Consider the following 15,861-nt stretch of genomic DNA (forward strand, 5'->3'; position numbering starts at 1 on the left):
GCGAGACCGAACGCAGCGGTGTGTACCTCTATAGGGGAAAAACATATGAGGCAACGAGTTTCAAAGTAGTAACAATTCTTTTTCAAGCAAGGTGTAGTTCTGAGCTTCCTTCCAACACCGCCACATGCGAGTGCATATTAGTGGATATTGTGTTGCCGTTTAAAAATCTACATTATTGCACTAGGTTTTGGCTCTCTGGTTCTTTTTCGTGAGAAAGTCTAACCTTTGCTTACCGTCTTCTTCCGCCATGTAAAAAAAAAAGAAAAAAATACAATGTTCCAGCTGATGGTAGGAAACTGCCTCCTCTATATTCACTTGCTTCTTTAACTCTTCTAACTACTGTGGTTTAACAGTTTATAGTAGAGCAAACCATGACAAACTTGTGTTAAGGGAAATATGGATTACGGATCTTACATTTCCGTTCGACAATGCTAGTTACCTGGCTGCCATGCTAAAACTCTGGATTTAATCATGTGAGTTACTGACAAGGAGCTCTGATTTTACAGGCCGAGTAATTATTTGAGGGTATTCAAAGCCACAGAAAACAAAGCAACTAGTAATATCAGCCAACATATTTCTCACCATACAAGTTTCCTTTAAATAAAAGCTTGTTTAAAATTTTAAGCACACAAATTACCTAAATCAATGTCAGTAAATCCTTCCGCATTTAGGGCATCAGAAGTGTTTTTATCAATATTTTCCAAGCATAGACTGGCAAGCTGAGGTTCATCAAAGAGGCGAGCCTGGATTGGGAGGGTGAGGGAGGGAAAAAAATAAAAATAACATTAATATATGCAGTATAAATGAAATGATATCAGTGTGCAATACTGACTATTCTTTAAAGAGGTGAAAATTAAAGCAAAACATGTTAATTAAAACTAAAATGTGTTTATAAGCAAACCAGAAACTCTTTAGTGACGTAGTTAAGAATGCTATTAATTTGCTTTGGAGATAGGAGTTCTTCAAGTCCAATTGCCAACCCCCTGACTAAGAACATTACCTTGCAGGCTAGCAAGGGCATGCTTACTAGTAGGGATGCACCAATACTGATATCGGTTTCCGTGCCGATACAAGTACTCGCCCAAATGCTCCGATACCTACCCCCAATACTGGGGAACATGGAGCCGGCTTTCCGGCCAATCAGGAAGCCAGGCGGCCTGCTTCTCGATTGCCCAGGAAGCCGGCTCCATGCTGATTGGCCGGGAAGCCGGCTTCCCAGTCAAATCAGCATGGAGCCGGCTTCCCGGGCAATCAAGAAGGCGGGCAGTGCCACGCCGCCAGGCTTCTTGATTGCCCGGGAAGCTAGGTCCATGCTAGCGCAATAACCGGAACTCGGTATCGGCGAGTACCGAAATATAAACATAGGTACTCGATACCGAAAACCCGGTATCAGTGCATCCCTACTTACTAGATATGGTGCTAATAGAAGGGTAGACCTGCTGTCGAGGAAAGTATATGTTACTGGTTGTTGTTTGAGTGGATCATCAGTGGATTTTAGGATTACCACAGATCCACTGATGTTCCACTTAAAACAACACCAACCAGTAACACATTCAAGATTCCCGATAATACAAATACACAGTAGTTTTCTTTTAAAAGCGACAAATATATATACACACATATATATATATACATACAGACATATATACACATGCAGTTGAATTGGTGACCGGGAGCACACAATTTTGGAAGTTTTTGGGACACTGCATACAGCTTTTGTTTCACTGGGAAAGCACTTGAGTGAACATGAGGACAGACTCACTTTTGGAAATGATAAATTGGACTGCAAATCATGATTATATGACATGGAAGTTATGTAGTCACTTTCACATAAAGAAATGTAATGTGAAGGATAGTGTGTATTTTAATGACACAGTGTTATAGTTTGTTGAAAGTTGGTCCCTAGCACAATTCACTGGTATAAATATATTTGTTGAATGCTCTCATTTACATAGCAAAACAATTATTTTATAAAGAAGGTCAGCTTTCTATCAAATGACAGACTGAAAGTTCCAACTGTAACTGATGAGTTATCTGCATAGAATTGTGTCAACTGCTTGTGCCAAACCCAAACACAAAACCATAAACATCTCTAATAACACTAAACACCCAATTCCATTAAAGTACAAACCCTCTGTAGCATATAGGTTATACACCAATGAAACCCAATTCCCCCCAAGATCTAAGCCACATATTTAAGCTCTGCGAACTTCCAATGTTTTTCTTGATCTGCACAGGCAATGTTACAGAGAATACAACCTTGGAAGTTATTCCCTTCATCTTGTAGCCTAGTTCTCTAAACTGATTCTAAAAAGATCCTCCAGCTTCCATATACAGGTGAAACTCGAATCATTAGAATATCGTGCAAAAGATCATTTATTTCACTAATGCAACTTAAAAGGTGAAACTAATATAGGAGATAGACTCATTACATGCAAAGCAAGATAGTTCAAGCCGTGATTTGTCATAATTGTGATGATTATGGCTTACAGCTCATGAAAACCCCAAATCCACAATCTCAGAAAATTCGAAAATTGTGAAAAGGTGCAATATTCTAGGCTCAAAGTGTCACACTCTAATCAGCTAATTAAGCCATAACACCTGCAAAGGGTTCCTGAGCCTTTAAATGGTCTCTCAGTCTGGTTCAGTAGACCACAATCAGAACCACAATCATGGGAAAGACTGCTGACCTGACAGTTGTGCAGAAAACCATCATTGACACCACGCATATTCTAATTATTCGAGTTTCACCTGTAGTCTGTCATTTCAACATGAACAGCTAGCAGTAATGTGTCTGCTCAGTCCACTAAATGCCAAACCCTGGCACTATGGATGCATCGATCTGGGTTAATATTAGAGATGCACCGATACTTTTCAGATACCAGCGCCGATACTTGGCATTTTCATGAGAACTACCAGGGTTGCAGCTGGGACCTGGTTCTGGTGCTCCACCACTGTCCTGAAATCATAAGTCGATATTGTTTTAGAAAAACTGTCACATGACAATAAACAAAAATGTATCAGTACTTGTACTTGTAAGTACTTGGGCAAGTATCAGTGCTTGCAAAAATGGTATCAGTGCATCCCTTGAAACAAAATCATACATTACAACAGATGTACAAATCCCAGGAGCTCCGTGTGCTCCTTACAAATGACAGCTGCCTCCAAACTTTTTTAAATTTTTCTCTAGTCTAGTCTTGAAGCTCGAAAAGTATCTGTACTTGTACCGAGTATGGTACATGGTATCGGTGCATCCCTAGTTAATATTCATTCTATCAAATTTACCTGATAAGAGAATCCACTGCAACCACCACCTCTGCCTTCCTGCATTAACCTCATATTTTCACCTAACTTGGCATATATTTGTTAGGATTCTAGGGCTGCAACAACTAATCAACAATCGATTATTGAAAAAGTTGTGAACTTTTTCAATCATCGATTCATCGGCTTCTGATTGGTTGGCCCTGTTCATGGCTCCACACACGCTGCGCGCCACACCTCCTCCCCACCTCAGGCTCGCCGCTGCCAGACCCGCCCGCATCCACAGGCCACGCCTCCTCCCCGCCGCATGCTCACCGCCCGCCCACATCCACGATCGGCACAGGGACACGGGGGGGTGATGAGAAGAAGTAAGGAGGAGCAGGTGTGGGTGGATGACAGCCGCCGATAGACAGGCCCGATCTCAGAAACAAGTTGCTGGAAGACTGCTCAGCTAAGCCTGCACTTTCCCACACATGGTGCTCTATAATGTATTGCTGGGATTTGTATTCCTCTATAGCTGATGGTACATTGTGCTGTATATTATACCATCAGCTATAGAGGACTACAAACCAAGGAATAATACATTATACAGCTCAATGCGGAATACCACCAGCTATAGAGGAGTACAACAAATCCCAGCAATAGTACATTATACAGTGGTGCAATGCCAAATACCACTCGCTATAGAGGACTATAACACCCAGCAATAGTACATTATACAGCACAATGCAGAATACCACCAGCTATAATGTACTATTGCTGGGTTTTGGAGTCCTCTATAGCCGATGCCATTCTGCATTAATTGCTGTATAATTTTACTATGTTGCACACCACACTTTTTTTTTTTCCTTTTTACCTCCACCGCTCCAAACTTGCTCCTGTGATGGACTGCAATTTCAATACAAATTAGTAGTCCATCACTGGAGCCATTTTTTAAAATGTATTTTATTTTATTTTTTATCCGATTAACCGAACTTAATAAATCGGCTAACTAATCGATTTTGAAAATAATAGTTAGCTGCAGCTCTATAGGATTCCTTAAAATAGGACTGGCCATCCTTTTTCCATGAACCCTGACACTTCTTCTACAGTGGCCCAGTTCGCCGCCTGGCATGCATGAATCATCCCCCCACATTTACCCCCATTAACTCTCTTGCTTAGTGAAACAGAAGACTACTCTCAAGGTTGTCATTTTACCTTAATGTTGTCCTCCTCCAGATCTTTAATGCAAACTTAAAAACTAGCAATATGCTCATACAGCTATTGTATTTGCTACAAAAAAGGTATTATGAGGGAGTTAGCTTGGCAGCGGGTATGCGTGACTCTCTGGATTAGTTCTCAACACATTACACAGGCACAGCAAGCAGTGTTTTTTTTGTGAAAAGCACACATGCAGTTTATTTACACTATTTATAAGCTCAAAGCGACAGCAAAAGAAAAAGAAACATGAACATAAATCCTTGCCACTTGGCAAATCCTACTGCTGCAACAACTAATTGACAATCGATTATTGAAAAAGTTGTCAACTTTTTCAATCATCGATTAATCGGCTTCTGGTTAGTTGGCCCTGTTCACGGCTCCACACACGTGCGCGCCGTACCTCCTCCACACCTCACGCTCGCCGCTGCCAGACCCGCCCGCATCCACACGCCGCACCTCCTCCCCGCCTCACGCTCACCGCCCTCCCACATCCACGATCGGCACAGGGATGCAGGGAGAAGAAGGAGGAGCAGGTGTGGGGGATGACAATCGCCGGTAGACAGGCCCCATCTCAGAAGCAAGCTGCTGGAAGACTGCTCAGGTAAGCCTGCACTCCGCCCACATGGTGCTCTATAATGTATTGCTGTGATTTGTATTCCTCTATAGCTGATGGTACATTGTGCTGTATATTATACAGAGGACTACAAATCCCAGCAATAGTACATTATACACTGTATGTATAATGTACTATTGCTGAGATTTGTTGTTGAGATTGCTGATGGTAAACTGCATTGCGCTGTATAGAGGACTACAAATCCCAGCAATAGTACATTATACAGTGCAATGCGGAATACCACCAGCTATAGAGGACTACAAAACCCAGCAATAGTACATTATACAGCACAATGCAGAATACCACCAGCTATTATGTATTGCTGGCATTTGTTGTATTCCTATATATCTGGTGGTATTCTGCATTTTGCTGTATAATATATTGCTGGGATTTGTTGTACTCCTCTGTAGCTGGTGGTATAATGTACTATTGCTGGGATTTGTAGTCTTCTATAGCCGGTGCCATGCTGCATTCATTGCTATATAATTTTACACTTTTCATTTCACTATATTGCACACCACACTTCTTTTTTTTTCTTATTTACTTCCATCGCTCCAAGCTTGCTCCTGTGATGGACTACAATCTCAATACAAACTAGTAGTCCCATCACTGGAGCCGTTTTTTAAAATGTATTTTATTTTATTTTTTATCCGATTAAATCGAACTCAATAAATCGGCTAACTAGTCGATTTTGAAAATAATCGTTAGCTGCAGCTCTACTACACAGCCTTCCGCCAACTAGCAGCCAGGAGCAACCTGGTGCTGCCCCAAGCACCTAACTCCCTGCTTGACAAACTGCAACACAAGCTGTATCTCACCGTACATAAGCTGGTTTTTACCACACAGGTAGGTTCTGAACTCCCCAGTCTGTTTAGGCACAAACTGGTTCCAGGGTGGAGCAACTACCTCAGCAGGCGGAGAGATCTTAGAGGCCCTAATGAGATAGCTTGCTTCAGCTTTGTTACCTTCAACACTACAGCCATCTCAGCAAAAAAAAAAAATGTCAGGCCGTAACCGAAAATGTATTTATTTTAACTTTTTAAAATATTTTATTTTTATATAACCTTTTTACATTTTTATTTATTCATTTTTTATTAAATATTTTTACTTTACTTTTTGTGGCTTTGGGGAAATATTAGGAGTCTAAAACAGACCCCTGATATTTCCCTTTTAAAATCGAAATAGAGATTGAGGACACGGAGTCCTCAATCTCTTTTTCTGCATCCCCTGTTATCAAGGACCAGAAATCCTCTTTACTGAATGTTCCCGTTCATTCATAGTTGTGGTTATAGTAAACATACTATGTCCTCGAGTTATGAATGAACAGGAGGTGACGTAGATCACGTCCCACTCATTCATAATTGAGGATATAGTAAACATACTATTTCCTCAATTATGTACAAACACAGTGTTTGTACCTCGCTCTCCTTTCTGACAGCTGTCACAGGAGGCTGAGTGAGCAGTGCAGGGAGGAGAGCTCAGCCTCCTGTGACAGCGCGGGCTGTCTCCGCCCACACACCGTTTTGCCTGACTGTGACATGAGGCTGAGCGGTGCGGGAGGAGAGACACCGGCCGCTCACAGCTCTCTCCTCCCGCTGCGCTCAGCCGGTTGTCACACTTTCTCTCCTCCCCACTGGGACACAGAGCAGCGCCCAGCGGGGAGGAGAGAATTCACGGATGCACCGATGTATCGGCCAGAAAATGGCACTTTCAGCATTATGCCAAAAGTGCTATTTTCAGACGATATGTTTCGGCGGACGCTATATCAGTGCATCCCTATTAACCCCTTAGCGACCAGTGACGTACATAGAACGTCACTGGCAGCAGGCCCGTTTAAACATACTAAAGCCGCCGGGACTCTGTTTTTGTCAAAGGTGGAAATACTTAGTTTAGTTAAACTTGTATAATCATATGCTTGAAATGCCTATTTGCAAGTTTGGAACAGAAGAAATGCTTTTGCAAGCAAATTACTGAAATCTGTGTGTGACGTATATTTACTTCTGAACACGGAAGTTTATTGCTTATTACCTTGTAAGGGCTGTGGAGTGGACCAATTAAATTACTTTTTGATAAGGTACATTCCACGGCTCAGGCTTTATAAACTATGCAAGCTATTGTTAGACAAGACATAAATGCCTTTCTGATAGGTTAATTCATGTGTAAGCAGCCCTATTGCACGGGTCACATGGGTTAAAACCGTCGGATGACATCTACTAGCTGTTAGATTTTTTTCTATGTCTTGTCTCCTCGTACGAGTAATAAAGTATTTTCTTCGAATCTGAGATTGTTCGGACCTGATTGTTTTCACAGTTTTACAATTGCAAAGCCGACTTTTACAATAGAAGCGATTCAGGCGGCTCAGCTGCCATTAGATCGCTTCTAAGGGCCGCTAAATTGATGATCTGTAGGGGCTCTTAAAGCATTGTCCATGGACTTTAACCACTTCAACACCAGGTGTTTAGACCCCCTTCCTGGCCAGGCCATTTTTCAGTATTCAGCGCTGCGGTACTTTGACGTTTATTTCGTCATGCAACGCTGTACTGAAATGAATTTTATACCATTTTTTGGGGACAGATAGAGCTTTCTTTTGGTGGTATTTAATCACCACTGGGGTTTTTATTTTTTACTATATTAGGGAAAAAAAGTTTTTTTCCATTACCATATTATTATTACCATATTTTTGGTGAAATATAAAAGGACGGGGTCACGTCGGGTAAATATACACTAAACATGTCATGCTTTAAAATTGCACGCACCCGTGCAATTGCAAAAAACTACCATACCCAAAATTGACCATAGGCGACACTTTAAAAGCTTTTACAGCTCATCAGTTTAGTGTTATCAGTGATTGATGGCCCTAGAATTATTGCTCTCATTCCGACGTTCGCAACGATATGCAACATGTGCGGCGTAATGGGTGAAATCATAGTTTTCGCACGTATGCGCCCCCGACGCCTGTTTGCATGCGTGTATGTATGGGGTCATCAGTCACTGTCGCTCTGATGAAGGAACCTGAAACGTTAGCACCGTATGACAGTATGTGACATTGGGTATTGAATAAACATATCAATACTTTAAAAACCCTTCAAGTGTGTGCCGGTGATTTACTTTTATTTACTTTAAAAAAAAAAAATGTATTCTTTATTTGTAACTTAACATTTTTGGGGGGGAAACTTACATTTTTTTTTTCCCTATTTTTTTCCCCCACTTAACTTTATTGCTATCACATAGGGGGCTAAGAACACCCCTTTATGTGATAGCAAAAGATGTGACATGTCTTCTTTATGGAGACATCAGGGGTCTCCAAGACCCCTGTCACCTAGGACCCCCCTGAAGAAGCTGATGAAGCAGAGATCTGCTTCATCAGCTTCTCTTCAGCATCTGAAGCTGGAGAGTGACACAAGAATGCGGAACTGATGTAATATACATCAGTTCCGCATACTGACAGTGGAGAGGGGACCGGAGGGAGGTCGTGTACCGACCTCCCTCTGATCCCCTGTGACAGAGGCAGTATGCTGGTCCCGGGCTCGCACCGGGCACAGCGGAGCCCGGGACCAGCGTGACAGCGGAAGGGGGGGAGCCGCGGTGGGGGGCGCACATCCCGGGACCTCATACAAGCGATCCGCCGGCAGGTCACCTTTACATTAACGGGTATCGCTGCCGGTTTTCAAATATCGGGCATTTTCCGCTGGCGCGCGCCCTGCAGCGCGTGTGAGGGAGCGTGGCTGAGTAGATGTCTAAAGACACCCGCTCAGATCTAGAGAGCTCCTGGCCGGCCGTTTTTTTACGGCCGGGAAGTGGTTAAGGGGTCCTGAATTTTGTTGCCGTTTCACAGACGCACACAATTTTTAAACCTGAGCATGTTTGGTATCCATTTTACTTGTCATAATCTCATCTTTTATATTTCCCACAAACAAAATGGTATTAGATTGTGTTTTGGGGCACTAAATTTAACGTATGTGCATTTTTCACTACATTTTTGGGTTTGGTTGTCCACTATTTTGGCGATGCACCAGATTAAAAACTTTGAATCACTGACCATAAATAAGATATGCAGCTCAAGAAAAGCAGAGAAAAGTCAGATGTCCTGATCTTTGCATTTGTTCCAGACCAGTGAAGAAAAGAACTGATGCAAGAGGGTCACACATTACAACTAGGCAACTAGCATTAGCAATGCCATCCTCCATGTTTCTCACATGACAGGTCTACTTTAATCAGTAACTATTTTCTGTTGAACCTCACAGCCACATACCTGAGTAAGCAACATGAAGGCATTATCAGCCCGAAGGTTCTTTTTGAGAAACTCCACACAATGTGCCTCCAGTGCTGGCACCGCATACTTCTTTGCTGTGTACAGGGTAGTCATGACAGTCTCTGGTCCAATGTGAACCTCATCAGAGTATAGGAACCTCAAACAATATGTATTCAAGTTAGTGTGGATGCAAGAATTTCACAGAAAATACATAGCCAAGAAAAAGCCCATATGACTCTGCATCTTTACGACTAAGCATTACAAATCGCAAGGCCAGCACTTTTTTACACTTAAGGAAGCCTGTCCAGAGAAAAATCTAAGCCACAAAAGCATTCCTTCTGAAAATGCTAATTGTCTGACTGCCTTTGTGATCCAATAGTGTCATGCTTTCTGAGCCAAAGTTAAAGAACAAAGCACATCAGGAATTCTGTCTGGCTGTAGATATGTTCCAGTTAGTGACTCCAAATATTTAAAAAAGGTAGACATGATAGCACCTAGCATTTTCAGGAGGTCGGCAATGGCAGCCCAATTGTTTGTTTTAAAATATTGCTTGCATTAAAATAAAATGTAACTTTTTTATTATTTGAGACCAGAGTTTGGGTTTAAAAGCAGATAGTTGCTTTGAATAGAAATTATACAGGCTTAAAATATCAGAACATATAAGCAAAAGATTCTGAGCTCATTCTCAGCATCTGTTTCATACTACTAAAAAATTGTTTAATTATCCATAATAAAAAACATTAAGCAGATGGTGCTGATTTGTCCCTATTCTTCTCACATACCATAGTGCAGTCAACGTTGGTGACTATACAGTGTTAGAGCCAACTTATATTTCCTATAAAAACGCAAAGACCAAGTTATAAAAGTAATTCTGTTGCCAATGTTAGCTCACACTTAAATGCCATTCTTAAAAACAAAGCCCCCACTGTTTCCATTAAAAAAAAACAAAAAAAAAAACACATACATATACAGTCGAGTGTATTTTTTAAGGTATGTATGTATGTATGTATGTATGTATGTATGTATGTATGTATATATTTTTTTTGTAAATAAATTTCTTGTGTATATATATATATATATATATATATATATATACACACACATACATATATACAAGAAATTTATTTACAAAAAAAATTAGCTTTTACTATATACAAAAGGTTAATTGGCAAATGAAAAAAGAAATATAACTGCTGTCATAACTTACTTTAACAAAGCAAGGAAAGCAGCTGGTTCAACATCTGGTAGCTCAATTTCTGTGGATGTTGTGGCCATGCCACCATTAAACATAGCATCAAAGACAGCACTTCCAACTGCCAAAACAAACCTGCAAGAAGATGACGGAACGACAAACAAATCAAAAAACAATTCTAGTTCATATAGTATAGAATAAACAAAATTATAATTATTCCTTAAACTATATGTAAACCCGTTCACTAAAGTCCCACATGTTGTGGTTTAATAAATACAGCCTCCCTGGTCCGATACGCACCATGGTCCTCAATCCAGCAACCTTTACTTTGTAGCACGCTAGGTGCCACACAGCCCCGCTACTGAAAACGTCATCATGGGTCCTCTTAAGCCTCCGCACTCCCCAATCATTCCACTGTGACCTTGTCTACAGAACAGTGTTTAAGCATGGTCACCCTTTTACACAAGCTTCTGATGGTATCAGAAAACTTCTGCGCTATGGATTCCCTATCTATTGTGTGCAGCTGCCAACACTTAGTATGTGTTATCACAAACAAACCAAAAATAAAAAGCATGTAGTGTAGCGCTATCAATAACGGCAGCAATTTCTATTGAACACAAACAGAAAACCTCAACCTATTAACATTAATACAATATTGCTGTACAATCTATTCCAAAGTTCATGTAGAAACCAGTCAATTAAAGCTTGATAGCATTCCAAATGTGATCCAAATGTGATCCAACTAATATTAAAAAGTGCTGTGCAATTGTATTCCAAATATGGAGTACGTTGAAATGTGGAACTATAAATCCTTTATAAAAGTGATGATGTCCAAAAACCTCCACCTTTTGGCTCTCACCTGGTGGTTGGACCCAGTATTAAAACGAAGGTCAGAAAAGATCACCCTCAGGGATCCTCTTTAGTCTGCACGCCCCATTCATTCTACTATGTCCTTGTCTACAGAATAGTGTTGGTGTTGTCACCCTTTTACACAAGCTTCTGATGGTGACAAGTCACCATCAAGAGCCCATGCTGTGAGAAATATCATGCAGCCATCACACAAAACACAGCAGCACTGAGATGCAAAAAAAAGGAGGGGAAAAAAGTGAACACGTATTTAAAATAAAATAAAAAATAGTGCTAAAACTAAATGTTATTCATTTAGGGCTTACATATACTTTAACCTTCATGTCGTGTCTTAAGGGCCTACCTTGTTTTTGGTTATGTTACATCATCCTGCTAGAGGGGGAGAAGATGTATTCGCACCTCATTCACAGAGGCATGCATGACTGTGCAGATACCTGCTCAGGTATCTGCACAGTCAGGTACAGGTATGACGCATTGTTGTGTGCAGCCGCCTGTACATCCCTATGGGACGACGCAGCTGCAAGCGCCTACACACTGACCCAAACCTGCACAGGTCTGGGTGCCCACACTTGGACACACACTGCACTGAATAGATCTCTGCAAAAGGCGTGCACACCTTTGTGTAAACAAAATCAATGGATTAAAACGCATTAAGATGAAGGTCAACATATGTTAGTGTGCGTTGTCACACAAGTTGACTTCCAATAAAAAGTAAACGTACATTAAAAGCTTTAACATGTTTGACTGTTGATACTTTTCATTCGTCTAAAACTTAATAAAAAAATGTTGATAATAAAAAGCGTTCAACACATATGTGAAGTGTTTTAATGCATTTTCCATTAATTTCACTTACATGCACCAGGTGAAAGACGCATAAAAAAGTGTGAATAGTCCTGTAAAGCCTAACTAAAATTCACACAATTCAAAACAAGCATTCCGCCAAAACACCAAACCACATTTTGATTAAAGTAAAAGTACCTTTTTTGTCACAAATATCACAAAGCATAGATCAGTTTTCAAAACAGATTTCCCCTGGCCCTTATACACTAAGCCAGGACAGCCCCCCCAACTTTGCAAAACAGCATCCTTTTAAAATATCAATAAATGTGCCCATGAATTGAACTTCTAGGCACAGTTTATATTTACAGCAAATAGTCATGTGAAAACATAAGTACACCCCATTGAGGTTGTTAACTTAAACGAATTTAAACAGTGCCTACAAATAAAAGGTGATAAATGCAAATAAAATAGAAGGAACATTTGCCCTTTCAATCAAATAAAGTTTGTAGAATTTCCCACCAGTCTATGGCATAATTTGGGTGAAATGTCTGACCATTCATCCATGAATAATTCCTTCAGCTGCAAGAAGTTTGCGGGTTTCCTTGCATGAACTGCCCCTTTCTAACCCCCCCTACAATATTCCAATGGGATTCAAATCAGGGTTTGGACTAAGACAGTTTGTAACCCTCTGCATTTTCTTTTTGAGCCATTCTTTGGATTGTGTTGAAAGATCAATTTTCTACTTTTAGACAGATAGTTGACCTTACATTCTCATCAAGCACACTTTGATACAATGCAGACTTCATAGTTGACATGATGACTGCAAACTGTCCTGAAGCAGCAAAGCAACCCTAAACCATAACCCTTCCACCACCATGGTTCACAGTTGATATGAGGTTTTTCTCCTGAAATGTTGTCAGTTTGTAAAACATGTTTACTGTTAATGTGGCCAAACAACTGGTCTTTTCCATCAAACATGCTATGGACTAAAGACGGTAAAAACTGTAGTCTTGCTCTAATGTTTTTTTTTTTTTTAAAGAAGCTTTTTTCCCCTAACATACCCCTATGCAGGTTAAATTAGTGCAGTCCATTTTCTAGACGCATGTACTTTGCCACCAATTGTTGCAATTACCTGGAAAAAAACTTGCAATTAAATTTTGGGTTTCTCAAAGAGTTCTTTTAGAATCAAGCTCTTGAGCTACATTAGCTGGTCCTGGACAAATGATCAGTTGTTCAAACACCACACCACTTGTACATTTCCCTTACAATTGAATGATTGATTCCAAATAATTTCGCATTTTTTTTCAGTCCCTTGTCTAAATCAGAAGTAACCACAACCTGCTGGGGGACTTTAGAAAGCTCTTTTGATATTGGTGTAATGACACCACACATCAATAGAAAAGAGAACATGAGACCCTAGATAGCTGAGGTTTAAATAAAGATGGCCATACACTTTACAACCCTTGCAAGACTTTTGTCTTGCAAAGGGTTGTAAAGTACTTTAAAAAACGTACGATCTGCCCATCTTGGACAGGCAGATCGTACTTGCGATCATCGCAAGCCCACCCCCGAGGGGCGAGCTTACGATGACTGCAATGAGGAGCGGGCTTACGATGACTGCAAACGGGCTTGTGCGCGTGCGCACACCGGCCCGTTTGGCAGTTGTCGAACCAGCAGGCCACTAACTCGCCGAGAAATGTACGATTCCCGGCGGGTTTTCTAGCCTGCTGGTTCAACGGAAGACGTGCGACCGTACAGTAGAAACGGTCGCACGCCTTCCATACACTGCACGATTCTCGTACGATTGCTGGATTTCCCACGATTCTCGTACGAGAATCGTGCAGTGTATGGGCACCTTTAGACAGATTCAATCTGCATACTCCTTAAGGAGGTTCTAATCACTACACCTAATTGGGAACATCCAATTCTGATTTCATATATTAAGCTTATGGGAATGAAAACACCATGTCAATTTTATGTGTAATGTTTCAAGTTTATTCTCTTTTTCTATAGGCACTGTTTAAGAAATCTAATGTTTGCCTGTTCAAATATTTTGAGAGTCAACATTTTCCATGTGATTTTAAATAAAAAGTGTAAAGACACGTGCAATACAAAACACATTCAAATACCATTAAAAGCCACAGCATGGAATGCTTGTCAACCGCCAGCTTTACTTTAATGTGTATATTCCTTATTTAAAAAAAAAAAAAGACCATTCATTTTTAAATGTAGTTACTTTTTCCCTGAAAATGAACCAGGGCCAGGGTATAGATATTCAGGCTTGGCTGTAATTGAGCCTTAACAATCAACAACTCCAGACCTACCTTCAGTCTGGCACAGTAGTACAGGCTCTTCACCTGTCATTAAGTTGCTTATTCACAGTGTTCGTTATCCTCATTTCTATGCTAGAGGATGTCCAGCATCCTCTAGCTCATTTCACCCCAGTGTTAGTGTACCTGCCCCATCATTGAATTTAAGTTCTTTCAATCATGGAGGTTCAGCAATGTACGTGTGCAATATGCCTAGGAATCCCACTCATGAAGGCATTTTGTTATTTTTAACATTCCACATATGTGCCAACCCACTGCTTGCATCAGGGCTGAAGTCTCTTGAAAGGAGACCTGAGGCAGAGTGTTGTGATGTTTCCAGGAAGCAATGTACAGCAGTCTGCAAGCCCCTCCCACCAGCCCTGGTCTGCCTGTATTGCACAGAGACCAAGTGATGACATTGGTGGGTTTAAAATAACAAAGTAATGAAAACAAAAACCTTTTGCTTAAATAGTTTATTAGCATTTTGGTTGGTTGGGGGTTGGCAGTGAGGGGGAAGAGTAGAGAAACAGGAAAGCCAATTAAACTTCAGGTTTTAAAGTGTAAGGAACATTTTCAAAAAGCACTTTGATAGTCCCACTCCCATTACTCATTTTCAGCAGCATACTTGCCACGTTCTGGAATCTAATCCATAAGCGTTCTGCTGCAATGCTTACACATTTCTGTACGGTCGTCTTCATACCACTACCTCTGAGTGTACAGTAGAGTCCCATAGCCTTGAATTTGACAGAAAGATACAGCTGACTGAACCTATGTGCAAGCAATAAGTGAGAAGTCAGCAATGGCAGCACCCTTTCTTTCTCATTGAAAATGTCCCTTTAATAATGACTTATTAAAGCCCAACTCCATACTTTTTTTTGGGTTGTTGCTTTGGATGGAGTAGAGAAGGGTTAGGCTCTGTCTGGTTTTATTGCTATGTATGTGCCTATTGAAGATTTCTCCTCACTTCCTGAAATGGATGGAAAATCTCTCCAACACTAATACAGAGAATCAGCATAGTTTCTGGCTATGCATTTCATATTTTTGTTCTGTCAGATTGCATCCCTTGAGTTTCTGACAACTGACAAGGGTAAAAGTTCTTCCTTCAAAACATTTACTTGGCGCAGTGTTTCAAGTTCTAGTGGAGGAACACGCTGTCTCATGTACAGTCCTGGAAGGCTACTAGAAATAAAGTTTCTGGTAACTCAACCTTCCTATACCATCATTTCTCTCATCAACTACCTACGGCCTTGTCTCCAGTCCTCTGTAGCTCTTCCAGTTGTCCTAACAATGTTGCAGCATGATGTACTATTGCATTCTGAGCTTCCAAAGGATACATAGGAGGAGCACAAGATATTTAATCTGGGAGGTAAAAGTATTCATATCAGGA

General features: G+C 40.8%; 1 protein-coding gene across 1 annotated transcript in view; it reads right to left on the reverse strand.

Annotated features, from left to right (window-relative positions):
- Window positions 1–620: 620 nt before the first annotated feature.
- The window catches only part of LOC108802413 (BTB/POZ domain-containing protein 2-like), a 28,778-nt gene continuing 13,537 nt past the window's right edge, over window positions 621–15,861 (reverse strand). Inside the window, exons 2-4 of the mRNA XM_018574271.1 lie at window positions 10,534–10,653; window positions 9,327–9,483; window positions 621–743 (exon numbers count right to left, since the gene is read on the reverse strand). Coding sequence (XP_018429773.1) covers window positions 621–743; window positions 9,327–9,483; window positions 10,534–10,653 — 400 coding nt within the window. The remainder of the gene's footprint in view (window positions 744–9,326; window positions 9,484–10,533; window positions 10,654–15,861) is intronic.

This window comes from Nanorana parkeri, unplaced genomic scaffold (genome assembly GCF_000935625.1).
Source record: "Nanorana parkeri isolate BGI_ZX_2015 unplaced genomic scaffold, ASM93562v1 scaffold2848, whole genome shotgun sequence".
In the NCBI taxonomy this organism is placed as follows: domain Eukaryota; kingdom Metazoa; phylum Chordata; class Amphibia; order Anura; family Dicroglossidae; genus Nanorana; species Nanorana parkeri.